We start from the raw sequence: 22,442 nt of genomic DNA on the forward strand, positions 1-22,442 counted from the left end.
AACATTCACATCTCGTGTCCCATGAGTAGATGGACGAGTGCACAATTAGCCTGATGGATCACCTCAGCGCTGACACACACACACACACACACACACACACAGATTCAATCCGTCTCATTGATAAAGAGGCTCAAATGAGACACTGTGGACTCATGTGTCCTTATTTATTTTCACATCCCATAATGCTCTTCCTCGTGGTGGGTGGTCAAGTGTTTGAGAGAGGGGGAGAGAGAGATGAAGTAATGAGGATAAATAGTGTTTGTTGTCTGTTTGTAAACACACACCAGTGTGTTTGTGAACATGCTTACTTCATGTGTCGGTTGTTATTTTAGAAATGAGAAAGCGGAGGGTCTTGTGTCACACTGAAGGGGTTTATTTCTGGATAACAACCGGCTGCTTGTACATTATCCTGCTTATTACACGTCTACTTGCCACATGAGAAAAATACTGGACATGAAATGTGATCATTTCAGAGATTCCGTGAGGAAAAGTTGTTTTCTTTCCTTTTACTTTTCTGTCATAAATTATGTTCAAATGTTACGAACAGGCCATTTGGTTTAAGGGTAATATTTGTAAATGTAATGTCATATTTGGGACCCTGGACAACAGAGAAATTTGCCTTTGAGTTTAATAATCGGGCACAGTGGCAGGACATCCACTCACAAAAATAAAGTTTTGATATATTTAAGGTTGGAAATTGACTAAATATCTTCATGGAACATGATCTTTACTTCATATCCTAATGATTTTTGGCATAAAAGAAAATCGGTCATTTTGACCCGTAAAATGTATTTTTTTATTTTACTAAAAATGTTCTTGTGCTACTTAACACTGGTTTTGTGATCCAGGATCACATATGATATTAAAAGAAATATTTATATTTTTGTGTAACAATAAATGGTTTCTGAGAAAATGATCTGCTGCATCCAGGTTACTGTGTGTTACTGTGTGTTACTGTGTGTTACTGTGTGTTACTGTGTGTTACTGTGTGTAACTGTGTGTTACTGTGTGTTACTGTGTGTTACTGTGTGTTACTGTGTGTAACTGTGTGTTACTGTGTGTAACTGTGTGTTACTGTGTGTTACTGTGTGTTACTGTGTGTTACTGTGTGTAACTGTGTGTTACTGTGTGTTACTGTGTGTTACTGTGTGTTACTGTGTGTAACTGTGTGTTACTGTGTGTTACTGTGTGTTACTGTGTGTAACTGTGTGTTACTGTGTGTTACTGTGTGTAACTGTGTGTTACTGTGTGTAACTGTGTGTTACTGTGTGTTACTGTGTGTAACTGTGTGTTACTGTGTGTTACTGTGTGTAACTGTGTGTTACTGTGTGTTACTGTGTGTAACTGTGTGTAACTGTGTGTTACTGTGTGTTACTGTGTGTTACTGTGTGTTACTGTGTGTAACTGTGTGTTACTGTGTGTAACTGTGTGTTACTGTGTGTTACTGTGTGTTACTGTGTGTTACTGTGTGTAACTGTGTGTTACTGTGTGTTACTGTGTGTTACTGTGTGTTACTGTGTGTAACTGTGTGTAACTGTGTGTTACTGTGTGTTACTGTGTGTTACTGTGTGTTACTGTGTGTTACTGTGTGTAACTGTGTGTAACTGTGTGTTACTGTGTGTTACTGTGTGTAACTGTGTGTTACTGTGTGTTACTGTGTGTTATTAGTTTTGAGCGGTTGTTATCTGGGATTATCATATGAAGTGAAATGAGACCTGGACATGTTGTTCATGTGATTTGATTGTAGATGAGAACTCTCTTCATCTCTTCAGCATGGTGTTGTGTTTGATCTGAGGGTATGCACATATATATGTATAGAATAATGCAATGTCAGTCACTTTGATTAAAAGCGTTTGGCCAAAAAAAAGTAAAGTAAAGTTTCTTGAACTTGAAGTGGATGAATTATTGCTTTGTTCAGACAGATAATGAAGATATTGGCAGCTGTTGGTTAAAGTCTCTGTTCCAAAGCAGTAAAACTGGAAATATGTTCTGAGTTCTGACCACATTTAGACCCGCTGCTGTTTTATTGAGTTCATCATGTTCATGTGAAGACATCCAGCTGCCAAATAACACACATCAACAAACACAAGATCTGCATTCACATTCATGTGTGTCTCTATGTCTCTCTCTCTCTCTCTCTCTCTCTCTCTCTCTCTCTCTCTCTCTATGTCTCTCTCTCTCTCTATGTCTCTCTCTCTCTCTATGTCTCTCTCTCTCTCTATGTCTCTCTCTCTCTCTCTCTCTCTCTATGTCTCTCTCTATGTCTCTCTCTATGTCTCTCTCTCTCTCTCTCTCTCTCTCTCTCTCTCTCTCTCTCTCTCTCTCTCTCTCTCTCTCTCTCTCTCTCTGTCTCTCTCTCTCTCTCTCTATGTCTCTCTCTATGTCTCTCTCTATGTCTCTCTCTATGTCTCTCTCTCTCTCTCTCTCTCTCTCTCTCTCTATGTCTCTCTCTATGTCTCTCTCTATGTCTCTCTCTCTCTCTCTCTCTCTCTCTCTCTCTCTCTCTCTCTCTCTCTCTCTCATCAGCTCTTTAATTCACTGTCATGTGTGTGCGGTTGTGTCCTCAGGTGACAGATAAATCCGTGCAGGCGTTTGCTGAGAACTGTCCCGGGCTGCGTTTCGTGGGATTCATGGGCTGTTCGGTGACATCACAGGGGGTCATCCATCTGACCCGGGTAAGACCCTCATCACACCTGCTGTGATGTTCTGTCCTCTAACTTCTTCACAAACTCCACTTCTTCTCTTTTTATTTTGCCTTCACTCTGAAATCTCATTAATGTGTAATGAGGTGAATGTTGGAGACCCTGCTGTTTGTGCATTAGCATGCTAATGAGACAGAGTTATCTGCAACAGGCACACATGCACACACACGCCGCTGCTGCTGAGGCTGTAATTGACTGTATGGAAATTATGAGGTAATTTCCTTTTGTTTTTGGTATAATGTTGCCCCTCTTTTTAGAACATTTTAATAGAATGCATCATTTATAAAAACATGCAGAACATTACTGCTTAAAGTTAAGTTAGGTCAAATATTACAAACACAACTGATGAATTAAATTTACATAGATGTCCATTTATATATATACATATACATATATATATATATATATATATATATATATATATATATATATATATATATACGCAGTATATATTCACGAGTGTGTTTTTTTTTAGTTTTAACACAAATATTCACATGTGTAATGATTCCCAAACACAATGAGTGATTAAAGAGGCAGTTTAAATGACTCCCACACATCTCCTGATGACATGAAGACCTGATCTATATAAAGTGACTCTGTGTCTAAAGTTTTTATGAAGTCTAGCTGTTAAATCTCATTTTCCAGCCGTTTGAGGGGTAAAGACATCATTACATTACACAATTCACCTGGTGCCATCCACAGGCACAAAACTTATTTAAATCAAGTCTCAGCTCCTCCTCGCTCGGCCTCTCTCACTCTCTCTTCAGTTCTCCAGCAGAGGGACCGTTTTTAACTCTCATCATCAAAGACTTCAGACTTCTCTCAGGTGTGAATTATATTTATAAAACCCTGAAGACAAGTCTTCATCAAATGAAGAAAGAGACGAGGAGTGAGCAGAATGAGACTCTATCAGAATGATCCTGCTTCAGTTTGTGCTTCTCTTGCGTCTGTGTCTTAGTTTTTCATCCCTTACTATTAACTTCTGTGATTCTAGAGAGAGAATGTGAACACTGTCAGAGGTCAGAGGTCACAGGTTGTGTGTTTGAGGGGTCATTCTCATTTATGGTTCTCTTTAGTGTGATAAATGGTCACAGATCAGGTTAAACATAACATCTCTTCTCTAGCTTTACATCAGCTGTGTGTGTGTGTGTGTGTGTGTGTGTGCGTGCGCGTGTGTGTGTGTGTCTGGGTGTGTGTGTGTGATAACACCAACATCTGCAGAAAGAGTCACAGGTTTTATATTATATGATGAAGAAAATGCTGCAGACATGGTTTTAGTTAAAGAGAGAATTAAAGAAAGAACAGAGAGCAACATCAATCCCATCATGAGTTTGAGAGTGAACGTGAGGCGATGTGTTTCTCATTCTCATCAGGAATGTAGAGATTTCACAATCTGTCTGAATATGTCACAGAATTCTCTGCTTTTCTTGTCTTTAATCCAGCGCTTAAATCCTCGAGTCAGCAGATAAACACTCATGTGAGGTCATGTGTGTACTGGGAATCCAGATTCTGTCGTGATTCTCAATGTTTCAGGAGTGCATTTGTAATGTTTGTGTGATCTGCTCCTTGAAGTCAAACGTCCATTCAACACCGTACACATGATCTGTTTAGAAATAAATGAGACCTCATCAAGTAAACTCTACTAATAAAAAATGGAATTTGTGATAATATTCAGAAATCTGATGAATATTGAACTTGTGTTTATTTCTGTTGTTTATATGACAGACAACACAAAAGTGTGTTTAGACACGTCTGCAGCTGTACACGTCTGTATGTGTTTGTGTGTGATTGTGTGCGTGTGTCTACATATCAGTTCTTTTTTATATTGAAGTTTTATAATATTTTTCTAATAATACTTTGAATTTATTTGTATATTTTTAGGTTTTGCTAATATACATCGTTCTTGTCAGTTATATTGTATATATAGTGTGTAAATAATATTTATGTGTGTGTGTGTGTGTGTTGCATGGGCAGATTCAGTGTCATGATTAATGTTGTAGACATGCAGAGCTGAATATTTGTATCTTTGAATTGAAGTCAGATGTTATTTTGATCTGTGCATGTGTGCGTTTGTGATTTACTTGTGTGTGTGTGTGTGTGTGTATGTGTATGTAAAACAGCTTTTTCCTTTTCTGTCAGCTTGCGTGTTTCTTTAACACATTCCTGCATTGCTGCGACTGCTGTACAGTGAATGTGTGATAGACTGTCATTTATGTGCTGTGTGTGTGTGTGTGTGTGTGTGTGTGTGTGTTAATGTGATGATGTTAATGTGAGTCAGGAGCAGGAATCATGGGTAATCTGCCTGCGGGCACTGGAGGGAGCGTTTTGTTTAGCGTCCGGGAGCAGAATGTACAGTTGTGCTTTCATTAAGGTCAAGAGCACAACATGAACAAAACCCTCAGTGGACGATCAACACACATATGACAGACACACACACACACACATGTACAGCAGACAGTTTACATGAGAACATATAATTCATATAACACTTCTTTAACAGGAGAGATGGCGTGACCAGATTCACTCACATTTGATTGACAGCGTGTCAGTAGAGTTTTATGTCGTCTCACATCATCTGAATAACACAAACACATGACAAGAGAACAACACACATCACACAGATGATGCACAGCGCTGTTTGTCACGAGTGTTGTGTGTATCAGACCTCCACTTCACTTTCATTCCATTTTTAAATCATGAGTTTGATTTGATTTCTGAAACTATTATGATAATAACATCACAAATTGGAAAAGTCCATCAAGCATTCAGACAATAACTATTGATTAGTGTTTGATATTTTCAGTAGAGGATGATGGGGAGTATTTAGTGACTTTCATTAACTGCTGACGTGTGTTTGTGTGTTTGTGCAGCTTCAGGATCTGAACAGTCTGGATCTGCGACACATCTCTGAACTCAACAATGAGACGGTGATGGAGGTGGTGAGAAAGTGTCGGAACCTAACGTCTCTTAACCTCTGCCTTAACTGGACCATCAATGACAGGTACTGCAACACTTCATTTTCTTAAAGGTTTGTTATTCTGTCCGGCTGGAGAGTGTTGTGTTGTGTGTTGTGACATCAGGTGGAGTAGCATCAGTAGATTTAAGAGACCACGGTCAATAAAGAACTCACACACACACTCACTCATTCACTCACACACACTCGCACGCACACGTACTCGCACACACCACTCTCACGCACAAATTTGCACGCGCACACACATGCTCGCTCGCACACACATACACACACACACACGCAAACACCACTCGCACACACACATCTGAATGCACTCGCACGCACGCACTCTCACAGACTCACTCACTCGGACACACATGCACACACACACTCTCTCACACACATGCACTCACACATGCACACACTCACACGTGTGCTCTGAAGCATGTTTGGCCTTCAAACAAGAGGCCACATCAGTGTAAATCATCTGCCAGCTTTCAAATGTGTTCTCCACATGTGTGAAATGTGTCTTGTGTTTGATCCTGTGCTTTGGCTTTTGTTTCTGGTTATTCAGTCATATGTGTGTGTGTGGATTAACTTGTGCTGTGTGATTGTGTGATTTCATGGATAAACACAAGCAGAAGATGCTGTCTTCAGTCGTGGGAATCTCTCTTAAAGTCTGGAGCGCTGTGTGTGTGAAATGTGTCTCATCTCTGAGTATGAATATTCATATCATGTCAATACTGCGCATATGTTAATATCGTAAAGAGTTTTGGTACGACTGGAATGGTGTATTGACCAGTTATCATACGTGTTCTGTCAGATGTGTGAGGCTGAATACAAGCTTTACATGGAATGAGTCTGATAACTTATCAGATATGAATCACATGTGTAAAGATGAAGCTTCTGGAAACATGTTATCCTCTTTTTTTATGTTTGTGTAGAGTGTTCGACTGCAGAATGTTTAAGTCTGTTGAGGAAATACCTTTTTTCTCTTTTATTGTATGGATTTATAGTCTCGCTGCGAGCGTTAAAACAATATTGAATTTACAATCCACTGCAGATGGAACAGAACATTAGTGATTTGAGGATTTATTGGAGATGTGTTTGGTGAATATCACGTTAAGTTTCTTACAGAAGAGCGCTGAGTATTCTCACCTTTAACCTGTTATTACATCAGGATTGATTTCTTTATAGCTGTTGGGATTCTGTTAGTTTGGATCTGTGAGGTTTCTCAGGTCAGACTGTAAACACAAAGTTCATAAAGAGAATGTGTGCAGTAATTTATTGAGATCTGACTTTTATACAACATGACAATGATATTTCATACACACTAATGCTCACAGACTCTTTGATCAAATACACACTACTACACAGTCATGTGAGTGTATGCGTGCATGCGTGTGTGTGTGTGTGTATGGGTTTCTGTGTGTACATGTGTGTGTGTGTGTGCACGTGTGTGTATGTGTTACACGTTAACATGTCTGTGTGTGCGCGCATGTGTCTTTGCGTGTATGTATGTGCATGTGTGTGTGATGTATGGCTATGTGATGTGATTGTGTAAAGTACTGTATAAATATGATAATGTGCCGTCTCATGTCTGAAGCGTGGTTCAGTTTCATTGAAACATGTTTGAATGTGTAAGTGTGAACAGGTGCAGATTGTGATGTCACTCTGGATTAGGCTCTGCTTTAGTCTCTCTGTCTGTGTGCAGTGTGAGACCGGTGCTGATTTAATTCTCTCTGAATGCCGTATGAATATCACAGTGTTTCACCTTCAATGACGATGATGTGAAGTTCAGGTGTGGAGTTGAGCTGCTCTGAATCACACATCTTATGTTTATTTAATCAAAAGTTTTACTCTCACATATTCTGACACTTAAACGTTGTGTTTGTGCGGCGTCTTTTCCTTTATGTAAAGGAACATTCATGATGTTCTGTTGCTCTAGTAATGTTAATAGGCTCAGATGGATTTATGAATGTTCCTGATGGGATGTGTGTGGTGATCTATCATGATGAAGATTCTTATTAATTGTGAGTAATGAGGCTTTCAGACGTGTCTTCTGTGATGAACGCTGGCATACGGTCGAGAGAGACAAACACATTATTTTGGGCATAAAGCCTCTCAGAGACAAGTTTTAGTTTCTTAAATATTTATTCTTGTTTTTATATTCAGATGTGAGTACAATACTCTGTGATATCATGCTTCAGATGAATTATTCAAATTACTTCACATTCATTCATTTAATGGAGTGTGTAGTAGAGTAGGCGGGGCGAGCCCGGTGATTCGATCAGCTGGCGCTAATTCACAATTACTCACCGGACTCGAACCACGGTCTCGCCCCGCCTACTCTACTACAGAGTGAAACTCAACTCTACAAACTCTCTCTCTCTCTCTCTCTCTCTCTCTCTCTCTCTCTCTCTCTCTCTCTCTCTCTCTCTCTCTCTCTCTCTCTCTCTCTCTCTCTCTCCATCTCTCTCTCTCTGTCTCCAGCTGTATAAACGGCCGGTGTGTGAAAATCTCTGCATTGGCTCTGAATGAGAAGCTCTGTTAAGTAAATAAGTCATGTAATAACAGAAAGCATCTCTTAAGACGTTCTGCCCCGGACGTTACCAGAAGACTTATTGCATTGAGAGAGGCCAGACGTTTGGGAAACTCTCTGAGCGTGATGTTTATCATTTCGCTCTATGAACTCTCTGAAAAATAATAATGAAGTGTTTTAAAAGATGAAGAATCTTCAGATAACAGCAGTAAATATGAGTTTGTGATGCCAAGAACGCTGCGATGTCGAGTCATCTCTCATCATAGAAACATTGATGGCTTATTGAGAAATTAACAGCAACTGAGAAATGAATTTCCTCCCGTCACAGATAACACAGCTGTGAACATTTGCATTGAGTGTTCTGAGAGGTTTCTGTGGTCACTACATGTGTTTGTTTGGATATTTAACATATTTATCACAACACACCATATATGATGCTGTTGAGATCATCAGATGTGACGCTGGTCTGAGCTTGAGATGCTGTATGAAGATGAAGGTGAAATGAATGTTGTGTTTTCTAATCATCTTGAAGTGTCTCAGGTGAGCTATTGTTTGTGTTTCTTCAGTATGCAGAAGTGTTTGTTTAACACGACTTTAATTAGAAGCACCTATTGAACACAGTAATTGCTTCTTCAAACTCTTTTTGCTCTTTGGAAAAGCGTAAAGGTTCTTCTCTCACATGAAGAGAATGTGTTGGGGCTCTCCAGCATCGAGGGAGCACAAAGCCAATTTGTGAAAGAGAAGTAAATTAAAGGCGTCACAGGTTCAGAAGGAGAGGGCCGCTGGAGATTTCATACTTTCATGTGGTTAAAGGTAAAGTTTTTCAACTCATTAAGTTCTCCTCGTTCGTCCTTTCAAAGGCCAGTGAGTGAATAAACAGAAATGAAATCAACACGAGGAGCAGAGTTTGTGCGAGAGTCTCATTCCTCCTTTATTGAAAGATGTGGCATTATTTTGGCAGATATGGTGATGTTTTTAGCAGTAGGTCGACAATATACTTCTGTGCTGAATGGCACCAACATTATAAATCACTGTTATTCAAACTAAAGATTCAGGAATAACCATTTTACAACTCTCTAATATCAAAGCAATAACTTTAAATCATAGTTTGATAATGAATTTAATGCAACAAGGCAATGATGAGTCTCAGTTATTTCTCAAAGACATCAAATAGATTAAATGAAGAGCAAATGGAAACTTTTGCTTAAGATACAGAGTCAGAAATGTGTCTGTCATGAGAGTTTGAGAAGAGATGTCAACAGTGTGTCAAACTGAGCTCAGATCCGTCACGACTGAAATCAAACGTCAATATGATTGAAGATCTCAATATGAACTCATTAAGATCTCGTTCTGTAGGGTCACCTGACAGTCGTCTGTGTTTGGAGCTCTGCTGGTCTGTTTTTGTGTTTCTGTGTTTTGTTGTTGGTGTGATTGATGTTGAATTGTGTGTGTGTTTAGAACAAGAGATGAAGGTGATGGTCATGAAGCTCAGATGGTTTGTGTTGGAGAAATTCCTTCATACACAAACATCATCAGTCAACTGACACGGTTTCATAATCTCACATCCATAAACCATATGAACATCTCCAGAGAATCTCTGTGTTTTTATGTTTGATATACAACTTTTGAAGACTGTAAAGATAGAAATAGAAAATCAGCTTGTCAGGTTTTACAAATATTTAGATGTGAATTGTCAATCGTTTTTAAGGGTCAATGTTCTTGCCAGTGTTCTTTTGCTTTGCATTAATGTGACATGTTGCGATTAGGTCATTAAAGACCCAGTGAAATTAAAAATGACAATTCTAAATGTTCATGAAATATTGCTGCGTTTATAGTAAATAGTTTATCAATGTGGGTCGTTCCTTTTTTTATTTGTGTGCCCTCATGATCTTCAGTTAAAATCTGAAAATGCACTTCTGCCCTCTCAGATGATGTATGTTAGACGGCTTGGGCGGAGCATCCGTTAACTCCTCCCATTTGACAGTCAGTCTGCTGCCAGTTCTATTTCAAAATGCAACGCCTGTTTTTATACATCCAATCAAATCTCAGTGAAAAACAAAAGCCACGCTGATTATTTTTAACTTTTTGAGATTCTGTTTGCTTTGGCTTGGATCTCTTATGTCTCAGTTTAATACTTAATGACATTCTGTGATCGTGGACCCTCGGGGGTCTCCAGATGCTCACATTCACCACCTCAGTGTCACACAGAAAGTCCTGATGAAGTTTGTGTGTCTTTTGTGTAGTAACTCGTGCTGGACAATATTACATATATCCATTGAATGATGAGATGGGTGCAGATTTCAAATGAAGCAAATAATGAAGTTCACAGTAAATTTGAGCTTCAAATGTGTTCATGAAGTTTAACACTCGACTTTTGAATCTGAGGCTGTTAAGAGGGATGTTTTATTAGTGGTGCTTTAAACCTCAGAAGCTTTCCTGTAGCTCAGTGGTAAGACCATTGCGCTAACAACGCAAGGTTGTGGGTTCGATCCCAGGGGATTGCAAATACCTATGTAAAATGTATAGGATAAAGCAATATAAGTCGTTTTGGATAAAAGCGTCTGCCAAATGTCTAAATGTTAATGTAAATGTAAGCTAAAAACAGTTTGAATCATTTGTGTGAATCACTTCATTAATTGACTCAGTTATGTCCAGGAAGACTCTTTGTGATGTTGCTCAGGATTAAACAGGATTGTAGTGGTCAGTCTGAGATCCGTCCATTACTCGCTCTGATGGCTCAACGCCTCTGGAGAGCTCTGGTGCTCCAGCTGAGATTTACCGCTCCAGTCGTCTCACATTTACCAGACTGACTGATGGACTTGTGTGTGTGTGTGTGTGTGGGTGCGCGGGCGTGTTCGCTTGAATGTGTGTGTCTCTGTGAATGTGTGCCAGAGTGAGTGTGTGCATGTGCAGGCCGGTGTGTGTGTCTACGCTTGCATGTGTGTGTGTGTATGTGTGTGTGCCTGTGTGAGTGTGTGGGCATGTGCGCTTGAATCTGTGTGTGTTGCTGTGTGAATGTGTGCCAGAGTGAGTGAGTGCATTTGCAGGCGTGTGTGTGTGTCTACGCTTGAATGCGTGTGTGCATGTGTCTATATGTGTGACTGTGTGAGTGTGTGAGCGGGTGCCAGTGTGAGTGTGTGCATGCTTGTGTTTGTGTCTACGCTTGAATGTGTGTGTGTGTGTGTGCCTGTGTGAGTGTGCGGGCGTGTGTATGGGTGCCTGTGTTCATGTGTGTTCACGTGTGTTTATGTTTGTGTGTGTGGTTGAGTTTTAGAGATGATGTGTTAGTTTTAGAGGTCAAGTGTGCTCATTGTTTTATTCACTCACAGCTCTTTTTGAAGAGCTCTGAAGATTCTTTTTGAAATGAAACAGGTGAAGATGTGACTGAAGAGCTTTACTTCACACATCACATTCAGAGTCTGTCATCATTATATCACTCATCTCTGATTTATGATTCTTTCACTCTTTTAAACTGCTTAAGGTTCAATTGAATGTCATCATGTTGTGAGAAATCTGTATTTCTGTTGAAGAATTAATGTTGTGGATATTATATTTATATTCACTGTTATCAGAAGATGAAAATAATATTGTGATCTTGCAGTATTTATGTGATTAAACCCAGTTTAGCACTCGCAACAATGCTAAATATAAAGCTCTTAAAGCTTTCTTTTCTTTGATATGTTTTATTGATAGATTTATTTTAATTGAATCCCAAGAACAACCAACTACAATTGATCCAAAAATGATCTGTTGATATGTTTAATCTTTATTGTTCATTTATCAAAAGATCAGTTTAATATTTATAAGAGGAAAAATTATTAAACCAAACAAGCAAAGTTAGATTTTGATAAAAAATATAAACTCTAGTTAATAGAACAGAGTCACATTTAATGACTGAATTAATAAAGTTTTATGAAGTCACATCCAGGTGGTTTTCAACGGCGTGAGTGTGAATAAATGATGACAGAATTGAGATTTCTTGTGTACTGTCCCTCGTGTCATGTAGTTTGTAGGTGTCTATGATTGATGATAGATGTCGTGTTTCATATGAAGAGTATCGCAGGATTTGACAGCGAACACACCTGCTTTAATATTTCATTGACGTGACAGAACACATGCAGAAGAAATGATGATTCTTGTGCTTGTGTCTGTAATACTTCTTTTTTTTAACAGGATTATTATTTGTTTAATGACACTTAATTAAAATCACATCACCGTTTATGACGAATGAAACTCAAATCTAATCGGACACGTTATTCTAGATTTGTTGAAACTTCACTTCATAGCACCAACATGAGTTTACCGTGATGAAAAGATGAACTTTGTTTCTGAAGAGTTTTTTTCTGATGACGTTTGAGTCTCAAGAGAGCAGATGAGAGTGTGATGTCTGGATGAAGTGATGCTCATGTGAGAGAGGGTTTGACAGGGTCAATAGCAGCACACGTGTGGTCATGTGATCTGCATGTGTGAGCTGCTGATAATAGGTGATATGATGTGAAGTGATGGGCTGTCAGGTGAAATGACAAGCTGGTAATGTGTTCGGCTGTTATTCTTCACTCACCAGTTTAACTTCTTGACACTTTTAGTTGAAACGGATCAACCATTAAAGAGTTGGCATGTCAAACCTGTATCAGAACACAAAAGAAGGTATTTAGAAGAACGTTCATAATTAAACAACACTGAACTCCATTGAATCCCATTGTATGAACACAAAACCACTGAGACATTTCTCAAAATATCTTCTTTTGTGTTCCAGAAGATTTACAACCACATGAGAGAGGATAAATATTGACAGAATTTACATGTTTGCATTAATTAGTAATAATCATATAACTGCTGGTCTTCTCATTCTAGATAAATATTATTGAATTTTTAAAACAGCTCCTGTGAACCACACGAGTCATCAATATTTAGCTCCATCAGAGAATATCGGGTGTAAATGTGAAATCTACAGATCTGAGTGAGCTGTGTCAGGTGTCACAGGTCTATTAACATATAGATGAGCTCTTAAAGTTTTTATGTGAATAATCTCCACAACAAGAGAGAGAGAGAGAGAGAGAGAGAGAGAGAGAGAGACGACTTTAAAACTCTACTGATGGTCACATCTTCATTTATATACAGTATCAATTTAAATCATTTAATTTAAAAGCAGGTGCTGTGATGAAGGCCTGTGGAATTATGGGATAGTAACAGTGACAGGGCCGTCTTGTTTGACATGCAGTGCTGAGGTGAGATAGTGTGTCTCATTACACCTATAGAAATATAACTGTGTTGAAAAGGTCACTGCAGTTGTCTTCAGTTAATGCCGCTCATGAGAGAGAGAGACAGAGAGACATATATAGAGAGAGAGAGGCTGAAAATAATACAATCAATTATAGAACCAATCGCACTGTATGGAAGTGAGGTTTGGGGTCCTCTCGCCCACCAAGAGTTCAGCAGATGGGACAAACACCCAATAGAGATTCTGCAAACAGAAATGTGTAAAAACATTCTACGGGTACAGAGAAAAACTCCAAACAACGCCTGCAGAGCAGAATTAGGACTGTATCCTCTAATCATTAAAATACAAAAAAGAGCTTTAAAATTCTACACACACCTTAAGAACAGCGACACAGACACACTCCATCACAAAGCCTTAAGTCATCAAGAGCTGAGCCCAGAGAGAAACCCCTTCATCCAACTGATCTCACAACTAACTCTACAACCCCAAACATGCCCAAGTCAACCCCAAACCCCAGCCAGACTAAACCAAATGATGAAAAGACAAAAAGAGAAATATCTCCAACACTGGACAGAAGCAACAGCTCAGTAAAGTAAAGTGGAATGCTATCTGTCACTAAAGAGAGAATATAAAGTGTCAGAATACCTCACAAGCGTATCAGACCCTAAACTAAGAAAAGTGTTGAGCATGTACAGACTCAGTGATCACCAGCTCACTGTAGAGACGGGCAGACACAGACACACATGGACACCGAGAGAAGAGCGACTGTGTCCACACTGCACACACAATCAAGTGGAAACAGAGCTGCACTTTCTCCTCTCCTGTCCCAACTACACACACATCAGAGAAACATTCTTCCCCCAGTTTACAAACTTACACAAAGACTTTGACCAGTTTCAACAAAAGGACAAGATCTCATACATACTGGGAGAAAAGTCAAGAAGCTCAAACCTGGCTGCAAGATATGTCAAGTCCTGCCACGACCAAAGAACAACCAGCACAACACAACACAACACAACACTGACAGAACAACACACACAAACTGACACTGTCACCCTCATTGAGAACTTTATTTAAAACTTTTTTTCTGTTTATATTGAGATGTATATATATATAGAGATTTTTACTTATAGACTTTTAATTTTATTCTATCTTATTTTTTATCTTAATCTGTATTTCTGCATGTTTATATTTAATCTTGTGCTTTGGCAATGTAAATTTTCTTTTATCATGCCAATAAAGCTCCTTTGAATCATGAGACAGACAGACAGACAGACAGACAGACAGACAGACAGACAGAAAGAGAGAGAGAATCTTGAGAGTCTTGAATCTTGAATCTTGAGAGAGAGACACAGAGAGTGAGACGAGTCTCACTGTTCATTTTATTCTGATCGCATTTCTCACCGCTACAAAATGTAATGATTGTATTCTGTCATATCTGCAGCATCCTCACATCTCATCATCATACTGTGAATTATTGCACTGATTAATATTTGTGTGTGTGTGTGTGCATGCGTAAGAAGGTTAATCTTGTTTGCCTTTTACACTTTTGTCATTCCAGCATGGTCACAAGATAATGTGTGAAACCACTGCACAAATTGTGTGGGATTATAGAATAGATATTAGATTATAGATTATAGATTAAGGGATAATCGCTTCCTGTCGGGTGGTTTATCGCCTCCATGTCATGCATTGAAATCCCTTAAAGGCACAGCTAGCTGTGGATTATCCCATTTATACCATGATTATTTGCCAAATGAAAGCTTTTATTGATGTTTACAGTGTCATTTTAGATCAAACAGGTGAATATGAGGATTATTTTATCAGTTCATTTGAAATGTAATCATACTGACTGGAGCTACCCGTGTGTTAAAGGCTTTTAATGCACACCTTCCAGCCAATCAGAATCCAGTATTCAATCAGACCATGTTATAAAGTTTTATAGATTATAGATATAAGAGACAATCATAATCAAAATGGACATTGAGACACAGAGTTTTGATGTCTTGTCAGTCAGGATTGATGTTGTGTTGATTGAATCATGTGGAGGAAACATCTCGTCCAATCAGATTGGTCACAGTTCCACTCACTGCTTTTACACATTCCAGACACTCAAACTGAGGCAAACTGTGTGTGTGTGTGTTTGTGTGTGTTTGTGCGTATGAGACAGTGTGTGATAGAGAACAGTGCAGTTTTGCAGCCTCTGTGCTTTGATTGAGTCACGGTCACATGACCAGACAGCGGATATAGAAACACCTCATTCCAGCCAATCAGATGAAGGGATCTTTCTCTTGATATAACGGTTCATGTGATCATTGTAGAAAGTGTTTGTGTGTGCTGGATGTGAAAACACAATTTAATTTCTTATTGTGATGAAATGATCAGTGAATGTTATGAGCAGATTGGTAATGTATTTTCCAATGTTATCTCTCATCATCTTTCTTTAATGCACACACAAATGCACACACACACACACACACACACACACTTGGAGGAGATTCCTGTGTGCTGTGCACACATCTGAAGGCGTGTCATGTTGAACACACATGTGCAGTCAACCGCTCAACACTTCTCTCTAATGAGATCTGTTTATTTCTCGGCGTGACACATGATCTGAGCTGGTGTGTTTTATTGTGTTGCTCTTGTGAGTGTTGTTTTTAATTGGATTGTTTCTATGAACTGAATGCTTTTCATTGTAGGACAACATCAGAATGTTTGTGCAGTTTTTCTGCTGTTTGGTGTCTTGATGGTTTTGGTTGAATGTGCTGATAGAGAGATGCTCGGATGACTTTCAGAAGTTATTTGAGTGTGATTGTGTTTGTGATTGTGTGGTCACATGTTAAAGTGTTGTGTTGCTCTCACTTTATAGTTTATTAGCCTGCTCACATATAATTAGATTTGTGTCAGAACGAAAGAACAATAAATTAAGTTCTGCAGGGTTCTGTTAATCACACGGCTCACATTAGATGTTAGATAAGTGTGTGTGTTTGTGCGTATGTGTTTGTTTGAGTGTGTGTTTCTTTGTGTGTGTGTTTGCACACTGTTGGTTAAGTATTGACTTACAGCAACATTAGTTGAATAATAAATGATGATGTGCTGCTGCTGTGAATCCTGATTATCAGTTTAACAATCATCCTCACGATTGACGGCCCGCCGGGGGGACACCACACACTCATGAATATGTATTTCTTATTATCATCATCAGCGGCGTGTCGTGAGTTCTTCACCTGCTCCTCAGGTAACACTCATGTGAGTTTATATTGAGTCAGTATTGTGTCATTTTTCTCTTGAGCAGAAACAGACGATGTGATGTGAACGTCCGGTCGTTCTTATAAACTCACCATGATTCAAACCTCTTGCTGTGGTTTTATTCCACATCTTCATATAACAACAGTTCATGGTGAACATTGTCTGATGATCAGATGAAATGTTGAGTTGTTTCCTACAGATGAACTTGAGAAGTCAGTTCAGGTTCATGTTGATTGACAGACGGACTCATTTACTGTATGAGTCTTTGTCAGACACGTGGGTTTATTGTGTGTGACGTCACCGAGGCGGTATCACTGCATTGAGCAGTCAAATGAAAGTATACAGAGCGGCACAATACCAATGAAATCATCATACTGGAGAAACAGAAGCAAAACAAGCACATGCCATACACAAATAATCTCACCAAAGATGTCAGGAAGCTCATTTGTCATTCATGAACAACACTACCTGACCACTAATAGTTGAGTGTTCCAGCTTTGCTGCGCCAACCTCAGTTCTGGATATTACTATCTTCTTCACAGTATAAACTATATATATATAAAAGAACCACTCAAAACAGCCTGTAACCCGGATGCTGCAAATCATTTTGAGAGGGACAGTTTAATATTACACAAAAATGAATTATAAACATGTCTTTTAAAAACATATATTATATTTACAAATGATTAAACCAATGTGCCTGTTTGAGACATTTAACTAAATGTTTTTTTCCTTGCGGAAGGTCTAAATTTATCAAAAAGAGAGCTTATAAAATATTTCACATTCATAATTTCATGTCCAGTTTCTTCTCATGTGTCAAGTAGCCGTGTAATAAGTGGAATAACGTACAAGCAGCCGTCTGTTATCGCCAAATAAACCGCTTCAGTGTGATACAAGACCCTCCGCTTCACTTCCTGATCACACTGTCAGGGATTATTTCTGTGATATTAACCGGCTGCTTGTACATTATCACTTACATACTGTATTCCCAAACACTTTAATCTACTCATTCATAATGAGCAAACTGTACTACAAATTGTGAAAAAGTTATTTTATCTTACAACTTTTAAGTGTGTTTAACGATTTTGATATTTCGAGTTCTAGGGACACACAAATAAGAAGTCACTTAACTCAAACAATGTGATTATATCTTTCATTGACGTAAGAGCCATTCCCAGCATGCTTTAGTGGACTGGATAATGGAAGTAAATCTCAAATATTGTCTTATTTTAAGTATTTATATCAAAACACCAAAAGATAATGAAAATGTATTCTATTATTTTAAGAGTCTTGTGATTTTAGGATGTCACCATTGTGCAGACGAGTAGATCACTTGTTACATATTGTTACCAATAAAGCTCATCTGTTTATTCAACATTTTCCTACTTCTGAATCTTTCGGCTGTTTCTATCGTGTGTCATAATGAGTGTTCACACCAGACACGGTAAATCGTGATATTTGCACATAGTTGGACTCGTGAAATTCACTTCACAACAGACGCAATTTCACGTCATGGGAGCGGCTTTCCAGTCTCGCATATATATGTATACATAGATCAAATTGAGTAATGAGCGTTTTTTACAACTTATCAGACCTCCTCACTCACACAAGATCCTTTTTCTTCTTGTTTTGATAAAAGTAAGATGTATTGTACACCTCAAGGTATCCAGAAACAGCAAAAATGATTATTTCCCCCATTGTTGTTTCGGATTTCTGCCTCTGCTCGCTACGTCATAATCACGTCACTACTAGAGCAAACTCCTGATTTGTTGCGAATATTTGTAAATGTTCAAATTTTCCAAGTCACACGATTCGCCCGAATCACTTAATTCACGTCGAGTCACAGGATGTCTATCGCGTCTTTGCATTGACTTAACATGTAAATCACTTGCACTTAACCAGTCGTTCGTGTCTGGTGGGAACGCAGCATTAGTATTACACATATCACACCACAAGAACGTGGCATTTTATCTCTGAAATGAAGCAAAATTGAACTAAGAAGATAGAACATCTCAGCGTTGATACCTTAGAAATGGCGGCGATACCCATAGTGCACTTTGATTCTGGCGAGTGTGACGTCACCTGACAGAGACCGATCAGTTAACAACAGCTCTCTGGAGGAAGAATGAAGAGTAAATAAAGTCTTTGAGTCAGAACTGTTCCTCACACACAGCGTTCACATCACAGCTCATGTGGTGCACAGTCGAGTCATGATGAACAGTTCTGTGCTTTTTCATTCTTCTTTAAATAAAAAACACGCTGAAGATGCTTCACAACATCACTGTTATTTTCACAGGAGAGAAAGTCGTGTGGGTTTGAGATGAGTTTTATTTCTGTTCCCCTTTTAGACGAACGCTTATCTGGAAGAAAACATTTGTTCAGGTTATTTATAGTCACCAGAAATCAGGAAAATGAGGAGTGTGTTTAAATTGTGATTTAAAATCCTTCTGGCCATTTTCACATTCATGCATAAGTCATGTTGGGTTCTGAAGTGAATATCATTGCTTCATGATCTGACGTCTGGAGAGAGAGAATCTGTTTGTTCATGATAATGGAAAAGTTTGACAAACTGTCGGCCACTTTACAAGAAATATTTATGGAAATATTGAAGATGTAGTTTATCACTTATAGTTTTTATATGATGATGTGTCAGATTAAATAGTTTGTGTGTGAATTGTGGCTACAGAGAAGTACCGATAAACACAGTGTTGTTTCTTGTGAATCTGATCAGAATCTGATCAGCAGGGCCCGGTTTTTCAAAAGTAATCCACTAAGATTTTGGATAACGGATTGGATCAAATCTTGAAAATGTGTTTTTCAAAAGAAAAAACGGATTACATAATCCGATTAGATCACGTAATCCAATTTTGGTTTTGATCCGGATCAAACCTTTAGTTTGAGTTTTTCAGAACTTTTTTGAATGATTTGGATCATTTTGATCCAAAAAATCTGGATTAAACTGATCCCATCAGAAGGGTGGATTCAGCGTGGATTCAATGCCCAAAATGTAATGAAAACTTAAAAAATGTATCAAATAATACTATATTTGGATCATGTAGTATATTACAAGATATCCTATTTATTCATAAGGTTTTAATTTTATTTGTTCATCTGTCAGGCTACAGTGATTAGGTAAGCTTTAACGTATTCAGCCTTTCAGTATAGGCCTACAGCAAAGTAGAAAGAGTTTGGCCTCATAAAATAATCCTCCAAACAGCTGTCAAAATTGACCAAAAACAATAAATTTTATTCTGTCACTAATTGATATACATATTCATCACAATCGAAAATATTTTTGTTTTTAGAATATGTATTAGTGATGCATGCAATGATTACAGAATAACCAAAAAAATGCAAAAATGGGAATCATTGATTTTTGAAATCCAAAACAAATCCAAATCAGAAATAGTGTCAAACTATTTCGTCCCTTGTTGCACGTCCTGTTTGCTCATTCTGGCAGAATGCAGGAGGTTGGTTAGGGTCTCCAAGGGGCTCAGGTGCATCACTGTCAACACAGAGAGGGACATTGCGCTTAGTAGCGATGTTGTGCAGGACAATACAGGCAAGGGTTATGTTGCATGCTTGCTTTCTGTGGTTCTGCTCTCAGAACTCCATTTAAACGCTCAATTGCTCAATTGTTTGTGTTCAGATGAGCAGACTGCTGGAAGAGGATGGGGTGGGGTTTTACATTTCAAATAAAAATAAATTTATATTGACCCTACACTGGATATTCTACTTGTTGCTCTTTACATATCTATAGTTCTACATTGTGATTCCCTATCCTGTTTGAGCACTGGTTATCCAGCACTGGTTATCCAGATTTGGTGATCCTGAAAAGTTCCTATCCGGATCAGATTGATCCAATCCGATGTTGCTTTAAAAAACTGGCTCCAAAAGTAACCTGGACAACGTGATCACGGATCGCAAAAAAAGGATTACTAAATCCGGATCAATTTTATCCGGATTAAACCTTTTGAAAAACCGGGCCCAGATGTGTGACACACAGAGTCTGATTCACAGTATCTGACCGATCATCTCTCTCAATATTTACTGCAGTAACACAACAGTTGTGTAGAAGCTTTCCTGTAGCTCAGTGTGTAGAGTATGGTGTTAAGCGTTGGTCATGTGTATGGTATCATGTAATGTAAGTCACTTTTGATAAAAGCATAAATGTAATATTTGTAGTACTGCAGATGGGTTTGAGATGTGATATACGTGCTGTAATGCTCACAGTGTGACATCATTATCTGTGTGTTTTCTGATCTCAGTGGGAAACATGTCAAGTGTTTGTTTATCACATCTGATGATCGGTCTTAACAACTAAACATATATTCTCAGCATTTCTGTTGTTTGAGCATCTGCAACTCTGCAGAAATGTCTGAATGTGTGTTTGTGTGTGGTTGTCTGAGTGTGTGTCTGAGGGTGTTTGCGTGTGTGTGTTTGTGCGTGCGTGTGTGTGTACACATTTGTGTGTGTACACATTTGTTTGTGCGTGCTTGATGTATGTTTGGGTGCGTGTGTGTGTGTGTGTGTGTGTGTGTGCGTGTGTGTATGTGTGTGTCGAGGTTCAAGAGACGACTGATTTTCTCCTGAATCTTATTTCACAATCAGTATCATGTGTGATGTGCTGATCATGTGACAGAGTCTGTCTGTTTTCACCAAATGCTGTTTTCCGCTCAAACAAACATCAGATTTCAGTTTAATTTGATGAATGTGGTCGGTACAGATGCCATTAGAAAAATAAAAGCACATCATCTTTTTTAAGACCAGATGTTCTTCTGCAGATTCTCACAGACCGTTTCAACACAAACTTGTGTTGGTCAGAAGAAAAAATCCTCCCGTACAGACACACACTTGTTACTTCAAGGGATGGATTCTTGCCTTTCAGTTTTGTGTGTGTGTAAATATTAACATGTGTAAACATGAGCGCAGATGATGATCGGTCATAAAGACCAAAACTCTAAATGTTTCAGTGTTTGTGCTGCTTGTTGTGAGCACGACGATGTTTTCTTCTCTTTCATCTGAAATGTGTTTAGAGTCACATGAACAGAAATATTGAATGTGAAGTTGTTTTAATACGGCGAGGTTGTGAGAGACGTCTAAATAGGTACACACATGACCGTCCGTTGATAGTGATGACAGCCGGTTGAGATGTTTTCTCATGAGTCTGGTTGAGTGTGTCTGGTGGAGCGACAGCAGCGTTCTGAAGTCTCTCATGACATCATTCATTCATCAGATCTACACTTATATCAGACATCATGTGCTCACAGGTCTGTGTCTCTACACTGTGCTATAGAAGTAAAAATATTGTTTAAAAAATATATTCATCCAAATTGTTACGAGGGTCTTATTAAAGTCTACAGTTTGCACACAGAGATTAACTGAGAGCCTCATATGTTTGGGGTTTTATCATTTAGGGCTTCATAGATGAACAGACCACGAGAGAAGTTTGTTATGAACCAAAAGGATATTAAGAAATCTGTAATACCTCTTGAGTCACAGACGTGCAAATGTTGGAAAAGAAAAGAAAAAGTGTTTCTTCTTTGTCTTGTAATCTAAACAAGGATTGTTAACATCAACAGATTCTGCCAATCTACCAATATCTGTGTAAAGACAGATTCACTTTATAAAGTATTTTAAACCTCCTGTATTTTGGCTCCAAATCTCTGGTGAAAATGGTCATCTTGACAATTTAATTGAATCAGTTTTAAGTCTGTAAAACACTGAGTTACTCAGTAAATATTCATCATGACATGTCAAATGTTGACTTGTTTC

The 22,442-nt window shown here is 38.5% G+C and overlaps 1 protein-coding gene across 1 annotated transcript in view; it reads left to right on the forward strand.

Annotated features, from left to right (window-relative positions):
• Positions 1-22,442, forward strand: part of fbxl17 (F-box and leucine-rich repeat protein 17) — a 114,036-nt gene that overhangs the window by 39,721 nt on the left and 51,873 nt on the right. The window contains exons 6-7 of the mRNA XM_056729553.1: positions 2,568-2,675; positions 5,573-5,703. Of these exons, the coding sequence (XP_056585531.1) occupies positions 2,568-2,675; positions 5,573-5,703 (239 nt within the window). The remainder of the gene's footprint in view (positions 1-2,567; positions 2,676-5,572; positions 5,704-22,442) is intronic.

This window comes from Triplophysa dalaica, chromosome 18 (genome assembly GCF_015846415.1).
Source record: "Triplophysa dalaica isolate WHDGS20190420 chromosome 18, ASM1584641v1, whole genome shotgun sequence".
NCBI lineage: Eukaryota > Metazoa > Chordata > Actinopteri > Cypriniformes > Nemacheilidae > Triplophysa > Triplophysa dalaica.